The following is a 21836-nucleotide window of genomic DNA, read 5'->3' as shown; positions in this document are numbered from 1 at the left end:
GCCTAAGCACTTTTTAAATGTTTTTATTTGTATTAGTACATGTTTGCAGTACATAATGATTACATTAATCGTGGGGAGCTGCCTAACTCTTTGCATACCTTAATTTATGTCTAAGAATGTCAGGGGCGGGTGTGTGTGTGTGTGTGCGTACTATTGCACTATTTTAGTTATAAAGAAACTGAAGTTTTGAGTGACTGGGCGACTAAGTCTCTGACTCGAAAATGCACGATTCCACCCTGGGAAAAGAAGGCAGCTTCTTCCAATACACCACAGACTAAGAAGGTCACATCCCACTGTCCGAGCCTACAATGTAGTCATCCCGGCCAAGGGCTCACCACGCTCCAGGCGGGCTGGCCCCACTCCAAACGCCGACTTCCTCTCCAGGTCCCAGACAGGAAAGATGCGATTGGCTCTAAGAAAGGCCCAAATTTGCAGAAATCTTCCGCCTTATCTAAACCCCAGGTGGTAAATTCCTCCGCGGGCCAGTTTGGGACAAACCGGCCTCAGGTCAGCTCCCAGCGCATGGACAAATGCTGGAGGGGGAACAGAGGCCCTCCTCAGGCTCCGAGTCCCTTCCGACCCGCCCGGCCAGCCCGCTCCGCGTCCCGCGGCGACCTCATCCCCACCTCCCAGCTGGGCGGAGGAGCCTCTCTAGCCTCCAGGCCAAGGTGATAGCACAGCTGGAACAGCACTTGGCCCGCTCCTTACCTGGGCTAAGAGCGCCGATCTCATCGAACGCAGCCAATAGGTGAAGCGTCGGCAGCGTGGCGGGAGGTTCGATTGACTCGGCCTGGCGGCTGTTAACGCGCGCTTTGGGAAGAGGAAGGTTGACGGGGAGCTGTGTGGCTTTTGTCGGCCGCCCTTTTAGCACTTCTGAGTCCTTTACTGGTCCTTCCTGGATCCCTCCCCGCACTTTACTTGTCTCTGCCTGGACTTTTCCTCTTTGACTTCATCTCTTCCCTTAGCTCACTGGCTACCGACATTTTCAATTTGGACCCATTCCCCAGCCCCTGGCTGGATTCTCTCCACCCATAGTCCCTCTTTAGCTCATCTTCTCGATGATGTAGCAGTGCCGAGTGCTTCTGAGTGCTTTTGATTTTTGGCCCATGGGTACTTAACATATTCTGCTCCTGGGACCAGGATGGTAAGTGTGGGCTTAGGGGGAGTCTAGGAAGAACCCTTTGCCTGCGTCTGATGGGCCCAAGCCGGAGACTTCCTTCCTGCAGGTGCTCAGTTTGCCTTCTCCCTTAACAGAGGAGGAGCTTAGCTCCCAGCCAGCTGGCCAAGAGAAAACCAGACGGCAGGTCCTCTGATGATGAAGATTGGCATCCTGGGGCAGTGGTGAGTGCTCAGGGGAATAGGAAAGCTGGGGGTGCAGGGTTGTTTGGGCAGAAAGGAAGCCTGGACTTGGTTTCTGGGATTTTATAGTCACCTCCAGAAGTCTCTTTGATATGTCCAGTAAACTTTTTTTTTTTGGTACTGGGGGATCAAACTCGGGACCTTGCTCTTGTGAGTCAGGCGGTGGAACCACTGGGCTAAATCTCCGGCCCTGTCCAGTAAACTTTTAATGAATGCTTACTACTTGCCAGGGATTGAACAAGATTAATAAACTTTTTGTCCTCTGGGTAGCTTCACCAGAAGGTAATATCCTGTAGCCTCATTTTTCCTGGTAGGAGAAATATGCCAAAGCCAAAGAGCAGGTTAAGTTGGGTCCTTTGACTTTTAGAGGGGAAAGAGTCTCCACAGCAGCAACTAGCAGCCTCCTGTTTTACTCTTTGACTTTTACCCAGTATCACAGAAAGTAGAGTGTTCTGAGCCTACCTTAAGATTCTGAGCTCACTTGGGTCTAGATCTGAGGGATGATACCCTTTCAATTCTTGCTCATGTTCAGTTACAGTATTTTTTAATTTTAATTTTTAATTTTTGAGACAGGGTCTCACTATGTACCTCAGGCTGGCCTTGAATTTGTGATGTTCCTCCTGCCTCAGCCTCCTGAGTGCTGGGACTACAGGTGTGCACCACCATGTCCGGCTTGGCACCTTTTTTTGAGACAAGAGTTGTGCTATGTTGCTTTATTTTAGGCTGCTTTTAAATTCGTGGATTCATGGATTCAAGTGATTCTCTGGCCTCAGCCTCTCAAGTATCTGTGATTATAGATGTATGCTACCATGCCCAGCTCTAAGAAGCACTTTAAATGCTGGTTGCCATTAGGTTGATCTCTGTATTCTTCCAGACTTCAGCTTTACCATTTCTCTTTCCTAGACTCCTAAGAAATGGAAATCTAGCAATGAGACCCAGATCCAAGAGTGTTTCCTGTCTCCTTTTCGGAAACCTTTGACTCAGCTAATCAATCGACCACCCTGTCTGGATAGCAGTCAACATGTAAGTCAGAACTGCAACTTGCCTACGTCTGTCTGGCAGATTCTTTTGGCTTAGCAGATTACTACTGCTGTTCCTACTCAAACTCTGCATCTTCACAGAATGCCAGCCTGTCCACAGCTTCTTTGACCTGCTGGGAGATGTTTCTCTGATTTGGAGTCCTCCCTTGTTTATGTCTGTGTGGATACCAGATCTTAGGTGGCTCAGATTCTTAAGATAGAAGAGCAGGGTGGTGTGGAGGGGTGTTAGAATCAGGATCCTCATGGCAACAGCCTTTGACTCTGTTTATAGCTTTTTGTTTTGTTTTTTGAGACAAGGTCTCACTATGTAGTTTAGGCTGGTCTTGAGCTCATTATGTAGCCCAGGCTGGGCTTGAACTCATGGCAATCCTCCTGCCTCAGCCTCCCAATGCTGGGATTACAGGTGTGCACTACCACAGCCAGCTTGTTTTTCTTTTCTTTTTTTTTTTTTTGTACCAGGGATCAAACTTAGGACCTTGTGCTTGTGAGGCAGACACAGCGACCCTAAGCTAAATCCCTGGCTGTTTTTGCTTTTTGAATTTGCATGTCTTCCTTGTGTGTGGGGGGGCATGCTAATTTTCTCTGTATTGTTCCAGTTGCAGTATATGTGCTGCCAGAGTGGGCATTGTTTATGGTTTTTTGGAGTGCTAGAGTCCTGTAGCTTTTCTCTCACTATGGGAGGGTCTGTGCATTATTTCCCTAATTCCAAAGCTTTTTCCACCAAGCTGAGGGATATTTTAAAGGAAAAATGGGATTTTTTTTTTTTCTCTGCTGGGAATTGAACCCAGGGCCTTGCTCTTGCCAGGCAGGCACTGTGGCGCTGAGGTACATCCCCAGCAATATGTTGATGTATTACTGAGGCTAGTTAAATATTTGATAAGTACAAAAGAATATATGGAATAATATAAAGAATATATGTGTAAATTACTTTTTTTTTTTGGTACTGGGGAGCCAACTCAGGACCTTGCGCTTATGAGGCAGGTGGCGGAACCACTGAGCTAAACCCCTGGCAGACGTGTAAATTATAAAACAAAATTAACACCTATGAATCCCATCAAGACTAGAACATTGCCAAATCCATAATCTCTTTCCCCACCCCTAGAGGGAAGCACCATGCTGAACTATGTTCACCATCCATTGTGTTTAGTGACAGTTTTGCCATCTATTTCTATATATAAAACACTAGATAACACATTTAATTTTTTTTTTTTTTTTTTTGGTACCAGGGATCGAACTTGGGTCCTTGCGCTTGCGCAGCAGGCAGCAAAACCACTGAGCTAAATCCCCGGCCCTACATTTAATTAATCAATTAATTTATTATTTGTTTGTTTGTTTGTTTATTTATTTATTTTGGTGCTGGGGATTGAACTCAGGACCTTGTGCTTGCAAAGCAGGCAGTGGAACCACTGAGCTAAATCCCCAGCCCTAATTTTTTTAAATGATGTTAAAACAGTCTGTTAGGGCTGGGGATTTAGCTCAGTGGTTTCGTGGCCTGCTGCGCCAGCGCAAGGACCCAAGTTCGATGCCAGGTACAAAAAAACAAACAAACCAGAGAAACAGTCTGTAGCCACCTGAGCTGATTTTCACTCAGGATTTGTTCAGGTTGTCTCATGTAACTGTGCAGTTGTGGTGCAGTACAACAGGGGCCTAAAAGAGGCTGGGGAGAATCTGACTCCATGTGCCATGGATTGGCAGGGTATGAGGGTTAGCCAGGCGAAGGGAGTAAGAAATACTCTAGATACAGGGAACAGCCTGCGTGAAAGTCTAGCAGCAAAGAGTGAGTGAGGCAGGTCTTGAAGAGTTGTGTGGCTGGATCAGTGGGGAATGTGGGAAGCTGGGTGATGATGGCAAGAGATGAGAGCTGGAGAGGTGGGCAGAGACCAGGAGTGGAATGCCTTTTTTTGTTTGTTTTTGTAGTACTAAGGATTGAACTGAGGGCTTTGGCACTGAGCTACATCCCTAGCCTTTTCTATTTTTTGAGACAGGGTCTTGCTAAGTACCCAGGCTAGGCTCAAACTTGTGATCTTCTTATCCTGAGCTGCTCAGAGTTCTGGGATTACAAGTGTGCACCATCACACCTGGCTTTTTTAAAAAAAAGTTATTTAAAGCAACACATTTATTCGTACATTTTAGATACACATAATGATAGCATTCATCATAGGGAATTTGCGCCTGTATATATCCTGCCTCTTTTTTCCCATTCCCCTTGACACTCCCTCCCCTCCCTATATACAGAAGCTTTGTGTCCATTTTTTTCCTTCTACCACACCTGGCTTTATTTTTTATTTTTATTTTATTTTTTTTGGTACTGGGGGTCAAACTAAGGACCTTGTGCTTGCAAGGTAGGCACAGTGCCACTGAGCTAAATCCCCAGTCCTATTTTTTAATTTTTTAATTTTTTTTTTTTTTGGAGACAGGGTCTCACTATGTAGCTCAGGTGGCTTCAAACTCATGGTGATCCTCCTGCCTCAGCATCCCAAGTGCTGAGATTGTAGGCATGCACCACCACGCCCAGGTATTTTTATTTTGAGACAGGATCCCGAGCAGTTACCCAGGCTAGCCTCAAACTTGCAGTTCTTCTGCTCCAGCCTCCTGAATAGCTGAGATGACAGGTTTACTCCACCATACTTGGTGTTTTGAAGTATTTTAAGTGGGAGTGGGAGGGGTAGCATTATAGGAAATCCATTGAGGGCTGGTAGGAGACTGTAGGTAGGGAAGCCAGTGGGAAAGCAGGTCACTGGACAGAAGATTATGGACTAGACTCGGGTGTTTGGGTGTGGGGATGGGAAGCAGTAGGTAGTTTAGAGAGATACTTAAGACTTGCAAGTAGACTTTGGATTGACTGTATGAGGGGAGAGAGAACTTAAGGTGAACTTGAAATTTCAGAAATGGACAAGGTGAATGAATGGTGGCACCATTTACTGAGATAGCAAAGAAGATCAACATTTGGTGGGAGGGAGGTAAATGGGTACCTTAGTCACATGGCCTATGGTACTTTAGGGGCCCAAAGAATGTTTTAATTCCTTTTAAAAAATGGTTTAATGTATTCAAATAGCAAAGGATTACAACACAAGACAGACAACATTAAAAACATGTATTTATATGTAGGGCAACTAAGAAAAGCATACTGAATGGATGGCACCTTCTATATGATGAAAATGCTATAAACGCCATTTAATTGCTGTCAATAAGAAATGTGCTTGTTTTAAGAAAAATACAGTTGGTTAACTGGGTGTTGTGGCACACACCTATAATCAGTCCCAGCACTCTGGGAGGCTGAGGCATGAGGATTACAAGTTCAAGCCTAGCCTAAGCAACTCAGTGAGACCCTGTCTCAAAATTTAAAAAGGGCTGGGGATGTAGCTCAGTGTGAAGGCCTTGTAAAGGGAAAAACAAAAAACAATACATCGAAGCTGGGCATGGTGGCACATGTCTGCTGTAGTCCCAGCTACTTGGGAGGCTACGGTGGGAGGATCACTTGAGCCCACAAATTCAAGGCCAGCCTGGGAAATCTGTGTGTGTGTTGTTTTTTTTTTTGGTACCAGGGATCGAACTCGGGACCTTGAGCTTGAGAGGCAGGCGCCGGAACCACTGAGCTAAATCCCCGGCCCAGCCTGGGAAATCTGGCAAGACCCTTATCTCAAAAACAGAACAAAAAACAAATGATGGCATTGTCCAGAATAATTTAACAGCCTTATTTATAATTGCTATAAAGTTTATAACAATTGTTATAATAAAGTTTATATTTGTTACAAAGTTGAACTGTTGAAACATTTTGACTTGCTTTAATGCTTTCCATATGTGTATTTGTATTAAAAATTTACACACAGGCTGGGGATTTAGCTCAGTGGTACTGCCCCACCTGCTGCTAGGTCCTGAGTTCGATCCCTGGTACCAAAAAATAAAAATTTACACACAGGGCCGGGGATTTAGCTCAGTGGTTCTGGCGCCTGCCTCTCAAGCTCAAGGTCCCGAGTTCGATCCCCGGTACCAAAAAAAAAAAAAAAAAAAATTTACACACAAATGAAAATGGAAAAACCGCTAATGCCTGATTCCTGTCCTCTTTTCCATTCACAGTCATACCTATCTTTTGACAATGTGGTGGTGGTGGTGGTGGTGGTGGTGGTGGTGGTGGTGGTGGTGGGGAATCTAACATTTAGAAGTACCAATAACAGAAAGATTGTACGTATTTCCTTTCCCTCCCCTCCCCTCCCCTCTTCCTTCCCTTCCTGTGAATGAAATGATTCCTATGTTAGTGGATTCTCAGGCATGTTCGCCACCTGTGTGGCATGCTACTGGATGTCCTGGCCTAATCTTTACACACTTGGCAACAGTGGCACACCAGTTGGTGGTTTCAGAAAGGCCAACAAGATGGCCTTGCTTGTCTCCTGCAAGCACCAACAGCTGTGCTTTGGAAGCGGAGATTTGTGTTGAAGTCCTGAACAGTTTCTCACACCAGATGAGATGCTGAAGGGAGAGGGCCCCAGTGCCAGGTCTATCATGGTGAAGTTTCTTCCCTGTCTCCAGCAGAGGGTGCGCTCTTGCTAGTGACTTTTAGTATTTTGCTTCCTGGGTGTTGACCTGGGTTGATTTGCAGGCAGTCTCTGCTTCATACCAGCTGTGGTTCAGAAACTCCCTTACTTACCACCTGCAGGAGCAGTGGCCGTTAGTTCCTTTTAAAATCAGACTATAGCAATGACTCCAGCTTGGATTGTATTTGTCCTTTTTTTTTGGTACCAGGGATTGAACTCAGGACCTTGTGCTTGCAAGGCCACTAAGCTAAATTCCCAGCCCCTTGGATCGTATTTGTCTTTATACCAATGCAGTCATCAAAAAATTTATTTTTATACACACACTCAGGAGGCAGAAGTGCCTGGGACCCACAGAAGTCATAGTGTAGCTTGGAGATAAGAATTTAACCTTAGGGATGACCATTTGAAAGGCCTGTAGGATAGTTAAGAATGAAGCAGTTGTGGGTGTGGAGCTAGGAATGAGGTATAGACTAGAAGTAGATATGAGAGTCATTAACATAGAGAAATGTGGTGGAGGGGCTGGGAATTTAGCTCAGTGGTTTTGCTGCCTGCTCTGCAAGCTCAAGGACCCGAGTTCAATCCCCGGTACCAAAAAAAAAAAGAAATGTATTGAAGAGTTGGGGGGATTGTGTAGTTGGAGGAATTGAGGGCTGAATTCTGAGCCCCAAGGAGCACTGACTTAAGGGGCTCAGGCAGAGGAAGTGGTTATTAGGAGATTGAACATGAGATCCCAGGGAAGTAGAATAGGGGGAGGTAGTATCGTAAAAGTCAGGGGCAGAACATACTTGAGAAGGAATGGTTGGCTTTGTCAAGATAAGGATACAAACACGTCCATTGGAATTTGGGTCATGGAGGTCACTGGCGACCTTGAGCAGAGAAGTGGGGCATAAGAAGGAGACCATCAGCTCTTTCTACAGGTTTGCCTGTGGAAGAGAGCAGATAAAGGATCAAAGGAATTTTTGTTGTGTTTTAGTGCTGGGAATTGAACCCAGGGTTTCATGCTAGTTGAGCTACACCCCCAGCCCTTGAGCAACAGCTAGCAGAGAGGGAGAGATTGAGATATAGGAGTAATTGGACATAACTGATTGAGTGAGTCTCTGGAAGCAAGGAGCTTTGGCCTTGGTGCAGAGGGGGGACCTGACTCTTATCAGAAGGAAAGAATGGTTTGCATTATCAGCAGTTAACTGAGCGGAGCCTGAGAGCAAGCTCTTTCTTCTGCTTTGGCCCCAGAGTGGTGTTGCTACTCTGGTGTTGCTAGACCAGATCCCCAAGGCCCGCCTGTTCTAAATCTTGTAGGCTGTGTGCTCAGGTGTTTTTGGCAAGGGGTTTCCACATTCTCTTTCACTGGTTAAAATGAGCCTGTAATTGTCCCTTTAAGACCTGTGGCTCCTGGGTTCTACTGAAAGTCTGTTTTAGATTTGCAGCATAAAGTTTTGGGTATTTGGAGCCTCAAATCTAGCCTCCTATGTGGATAATTTTTTTTTTTTTTTTTTTTTTTTTTTTGGTACCGGGGATTGAACTTGGGACCTTGAGCTTGCAAGGCATGGATAATCTTGAAAAATAATATTTCAATTTTAGAATTGATGCCAAAGGGCTGTGCATGACAACACATGCCTATAATCCCAGTGCTGAGGCAGGAGGATTGTGAATATGAGGCCAGCATGGGATACATAGTACAACCCTGTCTCAAAGGAAAAAAACTTGATGCCAAATTACAAAGGAAGTTAGAGTCTGGCTCCTTTTTCTTCTCATTTTTCTGGTTTAAGGATAGCTTTTTGCTAGCATCTTGTGTAATGATTATCATTGCTGTTTAAAAATAGTCCAAAAAGCTGGGGACATATCTGTGATCCTACTTGGGAGGCTGAGATGGGGATTGCTGTGAGTTCAAGGCCAGCTTGGGCTACATAGTGAGTTCAAGGTCAGCCTGAACTATATAGTGAGACTGTCTCAAAAAAAAAATTTTTTTTTTTTCAGGGTTAAACAAGGTTGCTTTTTTCCCTTTATGGGAGATGGGAGTCTTTTTTCTTTACTACATTTTTCTCAAATGTATTCCCATTATAATTACCTTTAGGTTCTCTGCTCTTGGATTCTCCTTGTTCTCTTGGGTTCCATCTCTGGTTTTTTTGAGGCTCAGAGGTTATTGTAATTCTCCAAAGGACTCAGGTGTGTATGGACCAGGCTTTCTTGGGAGTTGTCAGCATTAGCTCAGGGTTAAGGCCCCATGCAGGCCTGGGGCCCACAGAATAGTGCTGATTCCAGGAGGAGGTACTGGTGCAGAGGTTCTCTAGGCCTTCATGGGTCTACTTCTGGTCATACTTGTCCTTCTTGCTTTTTTCTGGTAATGGGCTTACCTTCTCTTGTGTCATCATGGGTGAAACCTGCTAGCGCTGGGCTGATCTGCATGGCTGTACACAATATGGTGCATCAATGGCCATGTTGGCCACCAGTTACAAGTTAGGGCCCAAGAGTTAGGGAAGTGCTGTATTTGTCATGGCTGTGTGATTTCTTTTTTTTTTTTTTGTAACAGGAATCAAATTCAGGGCCTCATGTTTGCCAGGCAGGCACTGCACCACTGAGCTATATCCCTGGCCCTATGGCTGTGTGATTTGAGAAAGTGACTTAATCACTTTGAGCCTCAGTTTGCTCATCTCTAAGTGGAATGTCAGACAGGTACGGATCTCATAGAGCTGTGAGTATTAGATGGTAAAATGAATGTAAAAGACTTAGCTTTGCACCTACTGTACTTTGTTAGCCATCATTATTGTCTTTTTTTTTTTTTTTTTGGTACCAGGGATTGAACTTGGGACCTTGCGCTTGCAAGGCAGGCAGTGAAACCACTGAGCTAAATCCCCAGCCCCCATTATTGTCATTTTTACTCTTGTTGCTAATATTGTTTCATGATACTACTCTTTCTGTTACTACTGCTACCACTACTCTTTGGGAACTACTCTTTGATGGGCTGTTTAGTTTCCAGTGAGGCTGATGTGAGAATTAGATGCAGTAGGTGTAACTGATGTGGCCAAAAGAATTGTGGACTAGAGTTGTAGCTCAGTGGGCCTTAGTATTTGCAAAGCCCCAGATTTAATCCCCAGCAAAACAAACAACAACAATAAAAAACCAAGAATAATGAGGTGTGTTTGCTGGAATTCCTTGTTAGTACTGGGTGGGTAAGTGTAGGGTAGTTGCTTCTCAAGGTGCTCCACCCTAGAGAAGAGCCAGCTGTCCTCACTGGCATGGTCTTCCATGAACAGATGATTCTGAGGCTCATTCTTGACTGGGGCTGGGTACCTCTGTTGTTGCTATGTATTGGAGAACTTTACATGAAAACCTAAAAGGTGAAACTGGTACAAAACCTAATCTGGAGCCGGGGATTTAGCTCAACTGGTTCTGCTACCTGCCTCGCAAGCACAAGGTCCTGAGTTCGATCCCTGGTACCAAAAAAACAAACAAACCCTAATCTGGAGCATATCAAGACAAAATCATCCTGTAACATCTCCCATCAGTTCTGAATCTCTCTTTTTCCTGTCTTTTTAGGAAGCATTTATCCGAAGCATTTTGTCAAAGCCTTTTAAAGTTCCCATTCCGAATTATCAAGGTAAAATGGAGACCTTTTAGGTTTTTTTAACCAGTATGTGTGAATGTACTTGAATAGATTAAAAACCTCTGCTTTTGAAAATATAACTTTAGCTGGGAATTGAAGATGCCAGTTCAGTGATGACTTTGTTTGGTGTGACCCTCATGAGGCCTGGGTGAAAGTCATATTAGCCTCAGCAAGGGCTGCCAGGACTGACTGCCTTCATCTTCTTGGTGCCAGTGTGTAGAAGGCGGGTGGCCAAGGTGTCTGACAGACCTAGCTTCCCTCAGACCAAGTGTATTCATTAGCATTTCCTTTATGAGGTCAATTGTGTGGGAAGTCTAATTTCTACAGAGTTTTCCTTTGTCCTAGGTAGGACACTGCACTTTTTTCTAAAACTGGGGCTAGGGAAGAAGGAGACAAGCTTTCAAAAGCTTTCAGACCTTCCCAGATTGACTTGAGATGAACACAACTTGGCCCTTTAGAAGTTTGTAGTTATATGGGAAGAAAAAAAATACAAAGAGCTTTGGTCTTACATAGAAGGGATAATGGCTAGGTAGAGGTACTCAAACTGGGTTTGGAGGAATCCTTGGAGAGAGTGGTTCATGAGAGACCTCAGGAAAGGTTATGTTAAGGATGAGCATTTGAGCTGGTCCTATTTGAGCTTCTGAACATAGAGGCTTAGGTGACAGACTGATTGTTGGTTTCTAGGTCCTCTGGGCTTTCGGGCATTGGGCCTGAAAAGGGCTGGTGTCCGCCGGGCCCTCCATGACCCCCTGGAAGAAGGTGCCTTGGTTCTATATGAGCCTCCCCCATTGAGTGCCCACGACCAGCTGAAGCTCGACAAGTATGTGCATTGTTCTTTCTTGAGCAATTTTGCCCTTCTTTTTTTTTTAATTTTGGTTTTCTGAAGGTGTGCATGCCTGGGAAAGTGGTTGTTATTTTGGTATGATTTCTTTTTGGGATTGGAATAAGTTATCAGAGAGATGTCATCCAGAGAGTGGGTGGTTGGGAAAGGAGAGAGCCTGGGAAATCATGCATGGTCCTGTCCAGTTAGTAGGGGTTCCTTACTCCCTCCTGCCTCACTCACTTGGGAGGGGGAGTGATTGAAGCAAGGATGCAGGGAATCCATTCCATTTCCCTAACTTTCTATCTTTCAGAGCGGGAACTTGCTCTGGTTTGGTTACCAGCCCAAGAAGTGGTCTCTCTGGGTTCTGTGGCTTCTGGGTCGGCAGATGCAACGTCCTAAGGATGTACCCTTGCCTATGTCTGGGCACCATGTTTTCTGTTTTGTTTTGTTGTATTTTCTCAGGGAAAAACTCCTTGTCCATGTGGTTGTTGATCCTGTTCTCAGTAAGGTTCTGCGGCCTCATCAGAGAGAGGTAAATGAGGGTGAGGAAAGTGAGGTGTGTGTTGGGGTTGAGTCTGGAGACCACCATCTCTGAGGCAGTGACACAGTAGGTGTTATTTTCCAGGGAGTGAAGTTCCTGTGGGAATGTGTCACCAGTCGCCGCATCCCTGGCAGCTACGGCTGCATTATGGCTGATGAGATGGGCCTGGGAAAGACGCTGCAATGCATTGCATTGATGTGGACACTTTTGCGCCAGAGTCCAGAGTGCAAACCGGAAATTGACAAAGCAGTGGTCGTGTCGCCCTCCAGTCTAGTGAAGAACTGGTACAATGAGGTTGGGAAGTGGCTTGGAGGAAGGATCCAACCTCTGGCTATCGATGGCGGATCCAAGGATGAGATAGACCAAAAGCTGGGTATGCAGCCTTCCACCTAGCCTGCTGCTTGCTCCTTATGTGTATACTTATTTGTGGCCAGGGTTGAGGCCTGCCACAGGGGTAGAAGAGAATTTCCATTGAAAATAGTTGAAAGTTCCTTGCAGGGTACATTAAAGAACTGTTATTTTATTTTATATTTTTCTTTAATAAGATGTCTTGATTGCCTCCCTTGACACCTTTTTCTGTTGTAGAAGGATTCATGAACCAGCGTGGAGCCAGAGTGCCTTCTCCCATCCTCATCATTTCCTATGAGACCTTCCGCCTTCATGTCGGAGTCCTTCAGAAAGGAAGTGTTGGGCTGGTCATATGTGATGAGGTACTAGATGCTCAACAGTCTGGGTAGTAGGAGATCTCCGAAAGTCTCCTCACTGAGCACTGCCATGCCAAGGCTACAGTAGTCACTAAGGAATGCTGAAGATGGGGGATGATACCTATCTGCCGAAAGAGGGATTAAACTGAGGAGAGTGAGGTGCTGTGGGCTGATTGGTTTTGTTGCCTCCAGAAAGTACTTTTAGACCAAAGAAGAACAGGAGAGATTTGAATGGGTGGAGAGACATGACACAGTGTTTAAGGGAACAAGGTTCTAGAGTTAGAGATCTCTCTTCAGATCCTGGCTCTGCTACCAATCTGTAGGTGACCTCAGATTTAGTTACTTAAATACCTGAGCCTCTGTTTCTGCATCAGGAAGATGAGGTGATAATATCTGCCTGATAGGATTATTGTGGGGATTCAGCGAGGTAAGTGAAGGAAAGGCCTTTCCCCAGTGCTTGGTATGTCAAAGCCTTGATAAATGTTAGTGCTGATTTTCATTCTAGACTGGGGTACTTTTATGAACAGAAGCATAGAGATAGGAAACCCTCATAGTAATAGTTTGTTCCTTCTTTCTGGGTCTAAGGGAAATATGGCAGTAGTTGCTTTGTGGCCTTTTCCAGGATGCATGAATAGTGGTAGAGGTGCTCGTGTTGAGGGTGGGTGAGGGCTTCCTACTACAGAGAACTTTCTAGGACTGCACGGGTCTTGGCTACTTCAAGCTGCTGTTCCTTGTTTATACTTCACGGAGTACATTAGGATCACTTTGCACACTTTCGAGGATCTAGCAGAGAGCTGATTGAAATACTTGGCTCAACCAGCCAAGTTGAAAGAGTGTAACTCAGCCCAGGGATCTGAGGGAATCTAATGAGAGGACAGAGGAAGAAAGCTTACTTTTGAATACCGTGCTTGCTAACTGTGACCCATTCCCTAGTTGGGGTTTTGTCCTTGTGAAAAGTCAGTCATTGTCCACAAAGTCTTGATTACCTGATAGATCGTCCCTCTTGGTAGGATTCAGTGGGTTGAGAAAAGGTGTGCATGTGACTGCCCTGTGTTTAGGGCCTTGGCATCTGTTTTATCACGATGGAGGAGTACTGTGTCAGGAGCCTGATCCAGGCCAGGGCATTGTGGGCTATGGCTAGCTATTAATCCCTTAAGGTCTGGGGAACATCTAGGATTTTTTCCCTTAGGAGTTCTCCCCCACTCCCCCAACTTGGGTGTGTTTTTTGTTTTTTTTTTAATTTTGGTTTTTTGAGACAGGGTCCCACTATGTAGTTCAGGCTGGCATTAAACTCACTATGTAGTCCAGGCTGGGCTTGAACTCAAGGTAATCCTCCTGCCTCAGCCTCCCAAGTGCTAAGATTACAGGTGTGTGCCACTGTACCCTGCTTGTCCTGTTTTATGGTACTCAGACATAGGCAAGGATACATGGTACCCTTGGGACATTGTGTCTACTGACCTAGAAGCCACAGCTGCCTAAGAAAGCACTTTTTGGCCTGGTAACGAAACCAGAGCAAGTTCCTGCTCTGGAAGGTAGAGAGTTAGGAAAGTGAGATGCATAGCACAATGGACCAGGTTGCCCCTTGCCATACTGAAGCCCCTTGGCGTTTCTTCTACTCATTTTCCTTTTATTTGTCAGCCTTTGTCAATTGTTAGAGTCCTGAAAGATAGCTATCCTACTCCAGGAGAAAGTTTGTCCTGTTCAGACCCAGGAAAAGAAAGTGTCCTCCCAGGCTTTCCTGCTCCCAGCACCTATAGTGGCTTTGTCCCCCTGACACTTTTCTCCAGTACACACAGTTCTTCATAATAATGTCCTGTGTAAATTTCTTCATCATCACTCAGAAGCCATGAAATCAGCCCTGACTTTGCGTCGAATAAGCATGACTTTCACCCCTGAGACTCAGTTTCTTTTCTTTTTTTTTGGTACTGGGGATCAAACTTGGGTCCTTGTGCTTGTGAGGCAGGCGGCAGAACCGCTGAGCTAAATCCCCGGCCTGAGACTCAGTTTCTTTATCTGTAGCGTGGGTGGCACAAATCTATCTGAAAGGGACATTATCCAGATCAAGATAATGGGCATTGGGGCCAGGGATTTAGCTTAGTGGTTCCGACCCGCCTTGAAATTGCAAGGACCGAGTTCGATTCCCAGTAGCAAAAAAAAAAAGATAATGGGCATATTTGAAACGCTTTGTAAAAGTATGAGAATAGGGAGATATTGACATCATCATTTCAGTTTTCAAAAATATTTTATTTTTGTGGCACTAGGGATTAAACCCAGGACTTTTGTTCTGAGCTACATCCCCGGCTCTTTAAAATTTTTATTTTGATGCTGGGCATGGTGGCACACGCCTGTAATCCCAGTATTCCCGAGACTGAGGTTGAGAATCATCACGAGTTCGAGGCCAGCCTGGGCTACATAGTGAATTCAAAGCCAATCTGAACTACACAGTGAGACTCTGCCTCAAAAAGCAAAAAAAAATTAAAAAAAAAAAATTTTTAAAAAAATTTTGAAAGCCAGGGATGGTGGAGAATTGCTATGAGTTTGTGGCTAGCCTGGACTAACATAGTGAGTTCAAGGCCATTCTGGATTACATAGTGAGACCCTGTCTCAAAAAAACAAAAAAAAAAAATTAAAAAAAAATTTGTGACAGTTTCTTGCTGAGTTGAGCAGGACTGCGCTTAAACTTGCAATCCTGCCTTAGCCTCCTGAGTGCTAAGACCACATGCATGCACCATCATGCCCAGGTGGGAAATTTTTTCACAAGTTTTAAGTCTCATTTTCCTATTCAGCTCAGAAGTGTGAGCCTTGTTTTAGGGCTAATACTTAGAGCCTGCAGTAATTTTTTAAAGTTAAAATTGTGTTTATGTGTGTTTATTTAATTCAGTTTTTACTCACCTAACACTGAATGGTACTTTGTTCATGGCTCTGTCTTAGGTGTTCAAATTTTAAAGCCAACCTGTCACAATCTCTGCTTTAAAAAGTTCATGCCAGGCTGGGGATTTAGCTCAGTGGTTCTGCCACCTGCTTTGCAAGCGCAAGGTCCCAAGTTTGATCCCTGGTACCAGAAAACAAAACATGAAAAAGGTTCATGCCTATGACAAGTTGTGGAGAGTGTCACAGAACTTAGCTGGGACCCAGCAGAGTGCTTTTTTGTTTCTTTTTATAGTAGTGGGGATTGAACCTAGGCCTTAGCACTGACCTACATCCCCAGCTCTTTTTTAAATTTATTTTTACTGGGGATGGACTTGGGACCTTGCAATTTCGAGTCGAGGCAGGTGGTGGAACCACTGAGCTAAATCCCTGGCTATTTTTAATTTTTTACTGGGGATTGAACTCAGGACCTTGTGCTTACAAGGGCTTGTGAGGCAGGCGTGGTGCCACGGAGCTACATCCCATATCACCAACTCTTTAAAGCCTTTTCATTTTGAGTTAGGGTCTCACTAAGTTGCCCAGGCTGGACTTGAGCTTAAAGTCTTCCTGCCTCAGCTTCCCATAGTTGAGAAATTTTGAATGCTTATCTAATAGTCCCAAAGAGCTTAGGCTTGATCACCCATCCCTACAGATGGGAGAGTTGGCGAGGGTCTGTTTAGTTGTATTGTCAAAGGCTGATTTGTTTGTTGATTCTTTGAGTGATGGCTGAGTTGTGTGATTTTCCTAGTGTGGAACAGAAACGAGGCTGGATATAGAAAAGGCCCAGGCTTGATCTTGACTGTGTGGTTCTTGGAGAAAGAGGGAAGGTGGTAGGGATCCTTTATTATTTTCTTGAAAATGGCTTCAAAGGGAGAAGTTATGGAGATGTTCATGTGATGGGAGAGGAGAAGAGAGTGGGGAAGAGATGCAAAGGGAGGCTGTTTAGATAGAATACCTGTCCAGATTCTGGTGAAAGCAAGAGGTTGGCGAAGTCCTTTTAACACTGATGGCCCAAAGCCCTGAGCCTAATACAGAAGGGATCTTGCTCAGAAAGTTCTTGACTTGTGGGGAAGGATGAGTCCCTAGAGACACGGGGCTGTGATGTGGCCACATGATCTCTGTGGCTCGGGAGCTGCCAGGGCTCTGGAGGGTGGGAGGGAATGGAGAGAGTCCTTGCTTTATGGATGTAGCAGTGGTCTGCAAACTGATAACTTTTTGAGCCTAGTTCTCCCCAAGCAAAAGGATGAATGAACTCTCAAGCTACTCCCTGGCTATTTCCTAAGACCTTAGGACCTGTAATATTTGTGACTCTTTTCTTCCTGTCTTCATTAGACTGCTGACATTTAAGGTTGCCAGATCATACCCTGAGTGAGAATTAATTCTCTTGCAGGGACATAGGCTCAAGAACTCAGAGAATCAGACTTATCAGGCTCTGGACAGCTTGAACACCAGCCGAAGAGTGCTCATATCTGGGACTCCCATCCAGAATGATCTGCTTGAATATTTCAGCTTGGTCCATTTTGTTAACTCAGGCATCCTGGGTAAGAGTCCAGCTTTTTCTGCCACATTGGAAAGAGGCTTTTCCTGGCCTTGTCCTAAGAGTGACTTTAGCTTATCTCTTGTAAGAAGTCTCTTGTTAGGGAGTAGCAAAGCCATTGGCAGGTTGGCTTTAGCTTTACAGAGTGACTCAGCAGGGCACACTTTGGCCATTTTTTCTGCAAACGTAGCAGGCCCCTCACAGCTGAGTTCCCTCAGAGCTTTGTCCTCAGAGCAGGTAGTCTTGAGCAGTTTCTTTTCTTTTCTTTTTTTTTGGTACTGGGAATCAAACTGAAGACCTTGTGCTTGCCAGGCAGAAGTGGTGCCACTGAGCTACATCCCCGGCCCTCTTTTTTTGTATTTTTTCTAAACCTTTTTTATTTTTACTTTTTCAGTACTGGGGATTAAATCCAGGGGCTTTGTGATAAGCTATAACTACTCTTCTTTAAAATTTTTAAAAATTTTGATGACAGGGTCTTGCTAAGTTTCTCAGGGTACATTCAAACTTGTGATCCCCCTGCCTGAGCCTCTTGAGTGCTGGGATTAAAGGTATGTGCCCCATGTCTTTTTTAGATTTCTTTTTTTTTTGGTATGGGGGATTGAACTCGGGTCCTTGTGCTTGCGCAGCAGGTGGCGAAACCACTGAGCTAAATCCCCGGCACCCCATGTCTTTTTTAAATGTATACTTTAATGCTATTAAGTACATTTGCATTGATGTGCAACCATTACCACCATTCATCTTCAGAATTTTTCAGTTTGCAAAACTGAAACTATTTTTAAGTAACTCCACATTCCTCTCCTACCCCCAATCCTAATCACCACCATTTGGGCACTTACTGCGCACAGCTATTTGTAGAGGGGTTTCCTGGTGCTTCCCCAATTTGCTGGTTCTCAGGAGAATCCCTTTTGGTAGAGAACCTCTGAGCAGCAAAATGCTCAGTGTAAACATATTTATATAACTAACACCAGACTGATTACTACCATACCAGCTCTCCTAACCACAGTTCTACTTACTTCTTACTGTCCTATGTTCACCTTTGAAGCTCTTCTTTTGTGAAATATTTGATTCCCCTCCCCCATTTTTTTGGAGACAGGTTTGTGCTAAATTGTTCAGGCTGGGCTTAAACAGGATCTTTCTGTCTCAGCCTCCCAAATTCTGAGATTACAAGCAATTGGTACCACACCTGGTTTTGACTTTATCTTTACCCGTTTAAAAATGTTTATCCATGTATCAGTTATTTTATTTTTATATTTTGGTTATTTCCACCTTTTGGTTATTATGAACAACACTACTATAAATATTCATGTAAGAGTTTTTTTGGGGGTGGGTACTGGGGATCGAACTCTGGTCCTTGTGCTTGTGAGGCAGGCGGTGGAACCACTTAGCTAAATACCTGGCCTCATGTAAGAGCTTTTATGTGGACATATGTTTTCTGTTCTCTTGAGTAAAATTGCTGCATCATATAACAAGCCTGTTTAATTGAAGATATCCATTGTTAGGTTGAGGAAGTTCACTCCTCCTCATTTGCTGAGGGCTTTTCATGAAAAAGTGTTCAAGGAAACTATTGTTTACCTTTCACATTTAATTCTATAGGGCTGGGGATTTAGCTCAGTGGTTCCGCTGCTTGCCTTGCAAGTGCAAGGACCTGAGTTCAATCCCTGGTACCAAAAACAAAACAACAACAACATTTAATTCTATAGTTTATCTTAGATTTTTATATATGGTATGAGGTACCAATGAAGATTCATCTTTTTCCATAAAGACACCTGGTTAACTCAGCACCATTTATTAAAAAGACTGTCCTTTATATATTGCTTTGTAGTGCTACCTTCATATCTCTAATGTCTATCTCTGTGTTGCTCTATTTATGAATTCTGTTCTGTTCCACTAATCTTATTTGTGTCCTGGTATCAATACTTCTCTGCTTTCATTACTGTAGCTTGTTTTGCAATGCTATGGATTGAACCTAGGGCCTCACACATGCCAGGCAAGTGCTTTCCTACTGAGCTACATCCTTAGCCCAGTAATTTTTTGATAACCATTAACAGGACTTGGTTTTTCTGTTTTGGTTTTGGGTTTTTTTTGGTACCCGGAATCAAACTCAGGACCTTGTGCTTGCCAGGCAGGCAAGGCATCACTGAGCTAAATCCCCAATAGGAGTTTCTTATTCTTTAACGTTGTGCTGGATAGTCTTTGCCCTTTGTGTTCCTATGTAAATTTTGGAATCATTTTATCAGTCTTTCCCCCCCTCAAAATAAAAACCCTAATTAGATTCCTATCTCCTCATCCCCCAACCCCAAATGCTAAGGATAGAACCCAGGTCATTGTGCATGCTAAGAAAGTGCTGTGCTAGTGAGCCATATCCCCAGCCTTAATTGGATTTTGATTGGTATATATAAAATCCATAGATTGATTTTCAAAGATCTAGCTTGTGGTTTTTTTTTTTGTTTTGTTTTGTTTTTAGGCAAAGTCTCACTGTATAGTCCAGACTGGCCTTGAACTCACCAGAAGCTCAGGCTAGCCTCTTGACTCCTCCTGCCTCAGACTCTCAAGAGCTGGGATTATGGATGTGTGCCACCATGCCCGGCTGAGATCTAGCATTTTTATAATACATATAGAATCTTCCAGTCTATTAATATGACCCATTCTTTTATTTGTTTAGGTCATCTTTTTTTTATTATTATTACCATCTTTGATTTGTGTGAATGTTTAGGTCATCTTTAAATTCTCTGTCATTTTTCTTGGCTTTCTGTAGAGAAATATCTTTGAGATTTATTTCTAGGTATATAATCTTTTCAGTGCAATCATATGCTATCTATTTTATAATTATTTGTTGCTAATAAATAGAATTTTTTTGTATATTGATTGGATATGGGGCTGATAGTCTTTGTATCTGGAGACCTGCTAAATTAATTGTTCTGTAGATTCTTATGGATTTTTCTACACATAGTCATGCTGTCTTCCAATAATGACAGTCTTTATATCTTCCATTCTAATTCTTAGCTCTTCCTTTCTCTTTTTGTTTCGTACATCAGTTAGAACCTTATTACAGTGCTGAATAGAAGTGGTGACAAGCCAGGGGTGGTGGTACACACCTGTAATCCAAGCATTCAAGAGGCTGAGGCAGGAGGACCACCAAGAGTTTGAGGCCAGCGTGGATTACATAGTGAGCTCAAGGCCAGCCTGAAGTACACAGTGGGACCCTGTCTCAAAAAAAAAAAAAGGGTGACAATGGATCTCATTCCTGATCTTGGGAAAATGGAAACTTACTATGTTTCACCATTACTTAATACTATTCACGAAACATAAATGCTTGCTTTTGATTTTTTAAAAATATATCTTCTATATGAGATTGGTTTTTTAGAGGGTTTTTTTTTTTGGTACTGGGGATCGAACTCGGGTTCTTGCGCTTGCAAGGCAGGCGGCGTAACCACTGAGCTAAATCCCCGGCTCTAGAGTTTGTTTTTTTAAAATTAGGAGTGGGTGTTGAATTTTATCAAATTTGTTAAATAAAAGTCACATATTGTAAAATTAACCATTTTAAATAGTACAGTGATATTCAGTACATTTACATTGTTAGGCAACCACAACCCCCATCTAGTTCCAAAACATCGTCTTCCAAAAGAAAACTTTCCATTAAGCAGTCACATATTTATTATTCTTCCTTACTCTGAATCTTGGCACTGACTAATCTGCTTTCTCTATCTTCCCAGTTTGCCTGTTCTGTGTATTTCATATAAATGGAGCCATATAATATGTAATCTTTTATGTTTGGCTTATTTTTCCTAGCATAATCTTTTCAAAGGTTCATCTACTTTGTAGTTTATATCAGTACTTAATTACATTAACATATATTACTTCATCTCTTAGAAACAATATATAGTTTGGCCAGGGATTTAGCTCAGTGGTTCTGCCTCCTGCCTCGCAAGCGCAAGGTCCCAAGTTCAATCCTCGGTACCAAAAAAAAAACCCCACAAAAAAACAAAAACAAAAACAAAACAAAACAAAAGAAACAATGTATAGTTGCACTTAAAAAAAAAAACCCTAAGAGGCCCGGGGATTTAGCTCAGTGGTTCTGCTGCCTGCCTCGCAAGAGCAAGGTCCCGAGTTCAATACCCGGTACCAAAAAAAAAAAACCCTGAGAGATATAAAATATAAATAAATAAATAAATAAATAGAACTTAAGCTGGGCATGGTGGCACATGCATGTAATCCCAGTAGTTAATGAGGTTGAGGCAGGAGGATTGCAAATTTGAACTCAGCCTGGGCAACTTAGTGAGATCCTGTCTCAAAATGAAAAATAAAAAGGGATGGGGATGTGGGTTAGTGCAAAGGCCCTGGGTTCAGTTCCCCTAGTACTGTATTAAAGTACTAGCCTGGCAATTATTGTCTTATATTTTTGGGTTTTTTGGTGCTGGGGATTGAACTTCGGACCTTATAAGGCAGGTGGCGGCAGAACCACTGAGCTAAATCCCTGGCCCTATTGTCTTATATTTAGTGTAATTAATTGTATACTTGGACTTTAATCTGTCGATGCACTGTTTAGCCTTTTAAGTCTTGTTGTTTCTCTGATTTGTTGAATAGAAATAGGCTATATTTTGGCCCAGGGATTTAGCTCGGTGGTGCTGCCACCTGCCTCACAAATGCAAGGTCCTCAGTTCAATCCCTGGTACCAAAAAAAGAAAAGAAATAGGCTATATTTTGTTCAGCTTTGTTATTCTTGGCAGGAAGGTTAGTTCATGACATAGTAGTCTGCAATTACTAGCAGTGGGGAAATAATTTCTTTTCACAT

The 21836-nt window shown here is 43.6% G+C and overlaps 1 protein-coding gene and 1 pseudogene across 4 annotated transcripts in view; one reads left to right on the top strand and one right to left on the bottom strand.

The window, feature by feature from the left end:
* Nucleotides 1-389: 389 nt before the first annotated feature.
* Rad54l (RAD54 like) overlaps nt 390-21836 on the top strand; it is a 28702-nt gene continuing 7255 nt past the window's right edge. Inside the window, exons 1-9 of one of the 4 annotated variants that reach the window (XM_021250787.2) lie at nt 390-668; nt 1255-1341; nt 2263-2382; nt 10466-10526; nt 11217-11352; nt 11818-11887; nt 11981-12269; nt 12482-12606; nt 16898-17048. In XM_021250787.2, the coding sequence (XP_021106446.2) occupies nt 531-668; nt 1255-1341; nt 2263-2382; nt 10466-10526; nt 11217-11352; nt 11818-11887; nt 11981-12269; nt 12482-12606; nt 16898-17048 (1177 nt within the window). In that variant the 5' untranslated portion in view covers nt 390-530. Of the gene's footprint in view, nt 669-809; nt 1145-1254; nt 1342-2262; nt 2383-10465; nt 10527-11216; nt 11353-11817; nt 11888-11980; nt 12270-12481; nt 12607-16897; nt 17049-21836 lie in introns of those variants that run through there. The other 3 variants (XM_021250786.2, XM_021250788.2, XM_087214748.1) reach the window with 3 other exon arrangements.
* LOC147827319 (U6 spliceosomal RNA) lies at nt 2911-3025 on the bottom strand (annotated as a pseudogene).

The sequence above is a fragment of the Heterocephalus glaber genome, unplaced genomic scaffold, assembly GCF_053883595.1.
Source record: "Heterocephalus glaber isolate CG9 unplaced genomic scaffold, H.glaber_assembly_v1.0 deba00001451, whole genome shotgun sequence".
NCBI lineage: Eukaryota > Metazoa > Chordata > Mammalia > Rodentia > Bathyergidae > Heterocephalus > Heterocephalus glaber.
The sequence above is the reverse complement of the archived record's forward strand: the minus strand, read 5'-3'. Positions and strand labels throughout refer to the sequence as shown.